Here is an 8,038-nt window from a genome sequence, read left to right on the forward strand (position 1 = left end):
TTGGCCTCTTGGTGACACTTTGATAATGCAAACAAGGATCATTGCTGACACGCTAATCCGCAACCCACATCAAATTTTCTTCAAACTCCAGCACTCATCATCTGCGGGGATTGGACGCACTTGGAGGAAGGCAGGCTGGAGACGCATGTGGACCGGCTTGAACAAGAAGAGCTGAAAAAAAAACAGGTGTTTGACAACACATAAGTCATCACGAAAATTGGGAGGGTGTGTGAGGGAGAGTGAGAGCTGATATACCTGGGTGACCGAGGCGCCCAAGATAGCAACGATGAAGCCAACCAACAAGGAGCGGAAGGTCACGATCTGCGCCTCACTGTTGTCCGCCAACGGGATCAACGTCAGCTTGTCCTCCGACAACACTTTTGAAGGCTGGCTCGGGTCTAATTCTTTGTGCGCCAGGGTTCCGGAGCATGAGCTCGGCGGCGCCGGCCGGCCAGCTTTCTCCCCCGGCGTCACGTCCCCTCCAGCCTCCGCGCGCTCCTCAATAATCTTCTCGGCCTGCTTCTCCCCCACCTGCTCGCTCGCCGTCCCCCATCCTGCGCGTCAGTTGGCCCTGACTGTCTTCCACTAGCTTCTTCATTAGTTGGAGCGGTTTCAGCGTCGACCCTCGTACAATTCCAACCGACTTGAGAAAGCTATCCATCCTCCTCCTCCTTTCTTTGAAGTATCTAACGTAGTATCTAACTTGAAAGAATTCTATCTACATATATATATGTGAATTTTTTTGTAACTGAACACAAATTAGAAAAATAAGATATCAAATCTGATGATTTATGAAATACTAGAGTACAAGGCGGCTACGCCGCCGCACCCCCAGGGCGTCAACTCCACAGCCCACCGCCGGCCCAAGGCCCAAGCCCAGCGGCCAAAGGCACAAAAGGTTGCCACCCGCGCAACGGACACCCCCGCAGGCTTTACGCTCATTTTAATCAGCCATCTGGCAATGCCCCGCCGGCAACCAGATTGCTCGCCAGGAGTCCGGAACAGTGAAAGCACAGAGAAGGGGGAGCGTGCATTTCAAGCCTTGGCGTCTAAGGCGGCTACACCACTTCACTTTCAGGGTATCTGTCTAACCCCTCTCCCTCATCCGCGACCAGGCGCATGAGCCAGCATGGCCTCCTGTTGCTTCTCCCAAGGGGCCTGAATCAAGTATAGCCCTGAGTCCTAGACCTCATTTGAATCAAAAGCAAATCATAATGATGTAAACATTATTTAAACAGAATGCAGGTCTCACCTTTAGTAAAAATTTGAAACTTCTGGGAATGCTTGGGCAAGGGAGGCTTGGTTAGGTTTGTATAGCATTGCAAGTTGAATTTAAATGCCAATAAATTTGTCATGTTAGATCAACATCAAAATTTAACACTGTTCTTAACATATTATTCAATACTGCCAGCCTTAGAGCCAGCGCAGCTGGCCTAAATTCTGCCTTTTCTACCCTTTCATTCTAAAACTCCTTTATATCTTTTTCATCTTAAGAGATATCTTTGTTTTGACTTCAGATTATTTTTTCTCATGCAATTTTAACCCCAGTTACAGCTTACCAATTATTTGTAACTATATTCCTTCTCAGAGTTTTTGAGTTATGGTGCGCTTGCGCAATTGTGACATGGCAGCGCTACCAGGCGCGCCAACAACTTGTACCTCCTTTGTAGAATTCTTGAGTTGTGACGCGCATGCGCAGAAGTTACATTTAAGCGCTACCAGGTGCTCCAACCACTTTTGCATATATAATTATGTAAGCAAACTGTGAAAACATTTGAAGTCAGGATCCCACATGCAGCTGAAGGATACACAGACTTCAGCACACCAGAAAAACCACCAGAGACAACCCAGGATAACTAACCAGAGGCCACTTCACTCCCAGTATCACCACAGGATATTGACAGTAGAGATCGCCCGTGGGGGGTACCCGGTATCTGTGGGCGGGTACCCGCCAGCCCTCGGCGGGTACCGTGTGCGGGTCCGGGTATGTAAATTTTGGATGGTGGGTACCTGTCCAGGTACCCGCTGCAAAATTTCTGGAGACAAGCAGTCGCGGACGACCTTTTGCAGCGCAATCATGGCCCCCGCTAACCTAACCCTCTCGGTATCCAGCACATGCTGGAAGCCAAGAGGGCATACACTCTTGATGTCCGGCACAGAGCGGACATCGGGAGGGTGTATGTATGCCCTCTCAATGTCCGGTATGTGCTGGACACCAAGGGGGCATACACTCTTGATGTGCGGCACACAGCAGACATTGGGAGGGTGTATGTATGCCCTCTTCTCAATGTCCGGTATGTGCTGGACACCGAGGGGGCATACACTCTTGATGTCCGGCACAGAGCGGACATCGGGAGGGTGTATGTATGCCCTCTTGATGTCTGGTATGTGCTGGACACCAAGAGGGCATCCACTCTTGATGTCCGGCCTAGACCGGACCTCAAGAATTCACACACAGACATACCCTCTTGATATCCGGCCCAGACCGGGCACCAAGAGGGTATATACACCCTCAATGATGGTCTATGCCGGCTTCAAGGGTGGTGTAAACTCTTGATGACCGGCTAAGACCGGACATTGGGAGGGTATGCACACACCCTCTTGATGTCCTGTCTGTGCCGGTCATCAAGACTGTATGCCCTCTCGGTGTCCAGCACAGACCGGACATTGAGAGGGTATACATACACCCTCTTGATACCCGGCCCAGGTCAGGCATTGAGAGGGTATATACACCCTTGATGACCGGTCTGTGTCGGTCATCAAGAGGTTACACCACCCTCAAAGCCGGCATAGACCGGCTAGAGGGTTGAATCGTAGGCGGTACCCGTGATACCCGCCACAGGTACCGCTGGTACCCGCCCTACGGGTGCTGGGTCCAAGTCCGAGTATCTAAATATGCCCAAAATGACCGCAGGTATCCGCACCCGCCACAAGTACCCGGGTCCACTCGGCAATCTCTAATTGACAGTAAGTACCCTCTTTCATGACTGACCTTGTTTATCTCAACCCTGTTGCTCTTGACTTCTCTTCCCTTCTTCCAACCCTCAAAGATCAATCAGGTTATCTCTTGTTAAGACCTTAAAAACCAGAGCAGAGTAGAAACCCTACTTCTGATTCCCACCACCGTTTCCTTGGTGTGAGTGGAGACTGTTGCACTCTTTCAGCACATTTGGCAGCCTACATTTCCAGGTAGAGCTGGGCCCATATTAAATCTTAATAAAAGATCATCTCTCTCTACTGCTTGTATTTCTTTATCCCAAGAAATTCAGTCAGTGCCCACCCAACTTACTTGTGTCCTGTTGTCACTTTAGAGACACAGGCTCACAGATATCAAGTTAAATACAAGCATGAGTGTTTTATAATTAGGGGGTTTCACAATTGGAATTTGTAGGACAAATTTTAAGGTATTCATGAACATTTTTTTTCAAAAGTTGATTCATTGCATTGATTGATCAGTATCACCTGCTGCTTTCCATCTTACCAAAATTCTTGAATTCTGGTCATGTAGGTCTTAAATCTAGCTCCAAAGTTTTGTAAAATTTGACTGTGAATACCCCTCTTGTTTCACTGCCTGCATGTAAAGTACTGCTCAAAAGATACACATTTTCAGATGTGCTACAGCCACATTGGTCTTTTTGTCATTCATCAAGTGTTGCAGGAACCTATCCTCACTTTTTCAGTGGAACCAGTTGTAATTCACATTGACAGAAAATTCAGCAGCTTATAAAAATGAGCCTCCATTCCAGTCAAAATTCTGTCCAGTTTCAGGATTGTTTTTTTTCTCCCTTTTGACTGATGATTCATGATTTTTGGGCTGCAAATATATGGAGTCCAGGACTCAATTCACTTGACCTTTAACAATATTCAAAGTTTGTTTGACCTTAAAAGCTTCACAAACAGCATAATTTCATGTTGGGGTAGGTTTGAGCTCAAGACTCAAGTTCAACACCAAGTTGTACTCCCAATAAAACAAGATAGTTGGGGTTGTTGCATGAGCCCAATAACTTGGACACCACCGGCTGGGGCCATCAAATGGTCATGAGGCCTGGTACCACTGGCTTTGGAGGTTTCACCCTGGGATTGGCCCGCAGCTTCGGGAACTGGAAGATAAGGTAGCGCACCCCGTTGAGGCTGATGATGGGGGGGAGGTGTCTGAAGGCGCCGGCATGGGTGGTGCGAGCCTCGCCGCTGGCGCGCGGGCCGGAGAGGCCAGCGGCGACGGGAATCGAAGGGCCGCGTGTGCGGGGCGAGTAGCGCGGCTTGGACCCGCCGGGCTCATCTGATAAGGGCTTGCTGGATGGTGGTGTGTCCGGAGAGACCAGGCCAGCGGGGAAGGTGCGCGGACTGTCGGGGAGGTCCGGGTGGCTTGACTGGCCGCCACCGCCGCCTCCGTCGAAGCCGGGGGATTGACGCTCGTGGGGGACAAGTATGTAGAGTGAGCTAGGGGAGTAGACGCGCTCCTTCGGGTTTAAATGGCGCAGCGTTGCAAGGGTGCGAATGTTGGAGGCGCCACCAACCCGGAAGCAGTTTCTTGTTTTGATCGCTCCGAAAGGGTGCGGACTGTTGCGGACGATGTATCAGGGCTGCTGTTTCAGGTCGTCCGCGAAAATGAGGGGTTTGACTTGATGGGGTGAACATAAAAAGGCGTCGTGGCCGTGTCCTATCCTCCACGGATCCAGTTCCCCTCTCGCACTTGCGGAGGTAGAACACAATCCGTCGGTTATCCCCTCTCGCACTTGCGGAGGTAGAACACAATCCGTCGGTTAATAACCCTCTCCACCCTTGCATTTGTAGGGGCCCGAGGGGGTTAATCTTATTTCTCTCTCCCCTGTCGCACTTGCGCAGGCTGATAGAAACCCCTCCGCCTTTGCACTTGCGATTGCCCCAGGCAAAATGTATTATTCTGTCCCCCTGCTGCACTTGCACAGGCTGGTCAAAAAAAAAAGAACACACAAAAAAAACCTCCCCTGTTGCGCTTGTGCAGGCTGAGCAATTCATTTGAAACCAACCATTTGCCCGCCTCTCTCCCCTTGCATTTGCAACAGGCAGAGGAGGGAGAATCCGGTCCCTTTTCATTCATGGTTCATGAATTGGGGGATCAGTCCGAGGCATTAATGTTCGGGGACTTTAAATTTAATTTTCCCAGCAGCAAAGTCAAACATACTTCTGCCTGAAAAGATGGGAAATGTGGGAAACATTGCCAAGTTGGCCACTGCCACACTGGCAGCCCCCTTTTGGGGCCTTTTTGGAAAGGGGGAGGGTGAACCCATGAACCAAATTTCCACAAAAGTGTGGATTTAATATACTTAGATGACGACCACTAGAAATAAAAAATGTATCTATGTAAATAACTGGGTGGCGGGTAGCCATGTCTGTGATGGGGCTGTGTTTTGATGCCATGCCCGTGGCTGGGCGGTATTCTTGCCGGGACGAATACAGGGCATTTTGTTTTGGACGGTGAGCCAGCACAGTCTTGCAGCACCGTTGTAACATGGTGGGATTGCCGGCTCATCGATGGCAACTCCTGCCCGACGGGGCTAGGAGGTCTGCTGTGTGGAAGGCTAGCCTTACCCCGTCGGGAGATGGTGATTGGCGGTCTTGCCTCACTGGGACCTCTTTTTGCCGTAGCTGCGGCGAGTCGATGTCAAATTATTACCTTGGGCGGTTCGACGACGAACTTAAAATTATGCGCCCGTGGTGTATAGTGCTGCCCACAAGATCCTACCTAGCAATTGAGTTGGCTGCTTTGTTCGCGGTTAAGCCATTCTGGAACGATATCTTGCTGAGTTTCTGCTTACGACTGCCTTCAAGCAATAATTGAATGCAAAAACCTAGCAGTTGAGTTGGCCACATTGCTCGCGGCTAGGCCATTAATCATGTTGTTGAACAATATCTTGCTGAGTTTCTGCTTACGACTGCCTTTAAGTATAGCGCTAGGCCCAATAATTGACTCCTAAATCCTAGCAAATGAGTTGGCCGCGCGCGTCGTTTGTGGCTAGGCCATTATTCAAGCTCTGGAACAATATCTTGCTGATTTTCTGCTTGGAGAAGGCCAAGCCGAATAGTCCAGACCAGATTGGGACACAACAGAAAGGGCATCTTCTCAAAGGGAGTCGCCTTGTGATGCTACCTTTGTTTTGAATTGAATTTGCACAAGAATTTCTTTAATAGAAATCAGTGTGTCCTTGGTTCTTGGTTGAATCCATTCACATACGCTTGCGGGAGCTATGAGTTTGCAAAGTAATTCTGCCTTCGTTGACTAATGCAATCCCAGAAAACTATAGGTCCTGGTATTAAATGCCACCGTAAAAGAGTAAGTATTTGTTCACTGTTCCAGTCCGGGGAGTAAATGACATGGTGTTTGTAAAAGAGTGAATGAATTTGCTTCTTTGTCAAAGAAATCATTGCCAAATCCTAATCCGCTTGTGTCAAAGAAATCATTGCCAAATCCTAATCCGCTTGTGGGAACTTGCGAGTTCATGGAAGTACTGGAATAATAAATGACAATGTATTTTTAAAATAAACCACAAGCTAATCCTAATCATCAACTCGCGCGCACTTCACGGAAGTGATTGGTAAAGGATACAGGCTCCTCAATGTTTGTTGAGCTTTTTTAAAATACCATCTCCAGGAAGTGAGCAATGTCATTTTTTTAATATTCAGTGTATGGCTATCCCACTTCCTGGAACTTGATTGTTTGAGGAAGTGTGTGCACAAGGATCACTTAAAATCATTGCAGGAAGGAAGTGAAATAAGGAGGCAAGAAAGATGGAACTATAACACTCATTCTACGCACAGGAGACCAGTCTGAAAAATTAACAGATAATAATCAAAAATAATACATTCAAATGATGATCATCATACAATTCAAAGTAGTTTATAGTTATCCTACATTGGACGCCTGAGTGAGGTTTTCAAGTAGATTCACTTCAATCTGTAGAGCTGCAATCATGTCAAACTGGTCATCCTCATTGTCTGTCTCACCTTCGGCATCAGAATCATCCTCCGGGTTACGTTCAGCACCATCATTACGATTAAGATTCTCGGCCTCAATGTGCAAATCCGTTTCCTCAATGAAGTGGGACAGAAGCCCATTGTGAATGTCGCCAGGTATGGATGAGAGAAATCCAAATCGCAGGGACCCAGTAATCTTGGAAATTTGCTGCTCCCAAAGCACATCATCATCTCTCTGTGGTGCAGTTCTCTGGAGAACCGAGACAATTGCCTCATCCCAGTCAACTTGAAGCTTGCTGACTGCAATCAAATTGCTGTGCGCCAGGACCTTTGCTGATTTGATTTTGTCGGATTGGTTATTGTGTGAGGAGAGAAACGGGTGAGAAAGCATTGGTTGGAGGGCCGCCGGAATTTCCAAATGTTCCGTTACGTGACAAAGCTGTCCTAAATAAAACCACACTTGCTTGTGTCGATTGATAGCCCAGCGCATGGCCCGCCTGGCTTCCCATCCCAGGTGACTTTTCTCCTCACAAGCACGTTTAAATCGGGATAATAGGCGAATCCCACGTTGAGTGTTGATATCAATGGCCCATGGATCATTAACACTACTAAATAAACCGTTGTTCCAGAAAGGATCGTCTGGTGTTAGGCAAAGCAGGTTGGCGTATTCAATGAGGGGTGGTGGATGTCGTAATGGGCATGCTGTGATGAATGCTCGAGCTCTCTTGTTGTAGGATTCCAAACATGCACAGATCTGGTCTGCCCGCTTGCGTACGGCAATGACCAGCTTTTGATTCCCTCTGGTGCCTATAGGAGAGGTAATCAGTATCCATGTAAGCCCCCATCCCTGGAGTCTTACAAGAACCTTTCACAAGAGTTGTCACAGTATTACATAAGCTAAACAAGTACTTAGTCTCCTCCTGCTCTTTCCCTAGTCCGGCAGAGAGCTTCACTCTCTCCCGGCTAGGTAAGCTACTTTCCATTCTTCTCATTCTCTTATTTTTTCTAGTTATACTTACCATAGAGAGAGCTTCACTCTCTCCCGGCTAGATACCTGCAATACAGCCCCTACGTTGGTACTAGA

At 48.2% G+C, this 8,038-nt stretch overlaps 2 protein-coding genes across 2 annotated transcripts; one reads left to right on the forward strand and one right to left on the reverse strand.

The window, feature by feature from the left end:
- Window positions 1-286: 286 nt before the first annotated feature.
- PtA15_2A108 (uncharacterized protein) lies at window positions 287-589 on the forward strand (the record flags this gene model as incomplete). Its single annotated transcript, XM_053166095.1, has 1 exon — window positions 287-589. One exon carries the CDS (start codon window positions 287-289, stop codon window positions 587-589), a length of 303 nt encoding a protein of 100 aa, XP_053017351.1.
- Window positions 590-6,883: 6,294 nt separating this feature from the next.
- On the reverse strand, window positions 6,884-7,345 carry PtA15_2A109 (uncharacterized protein; the record flags this gene model as incomplete). Its single annotated transcript, XM_053166096.1, has 1 exon — window positions 6,884-7,345. One exon carries the CDS (start codon window positions 7,343-7,345, stop codon window positions 6,884-6,886), a length of 462 nt encoding a protein of 153 aa, XP_053017352.1.
- Window positions 7,346-8,038: the final 693 nt, after the last annotated feature.

The sequence above is a fragment of the Puccinia triticina genome, chromosome 2A (assembly GCF_026914185.1).
Source record: "Puccinia triticina chromosome 2A, complete sequence".
Taxonomy (NCBI): Eukaryota; Fungi; Basidiomycota; class Pucciniomycetes; order Pucciniales; family Pucciniaceae; genus Puccinia; species Puccinia triticina.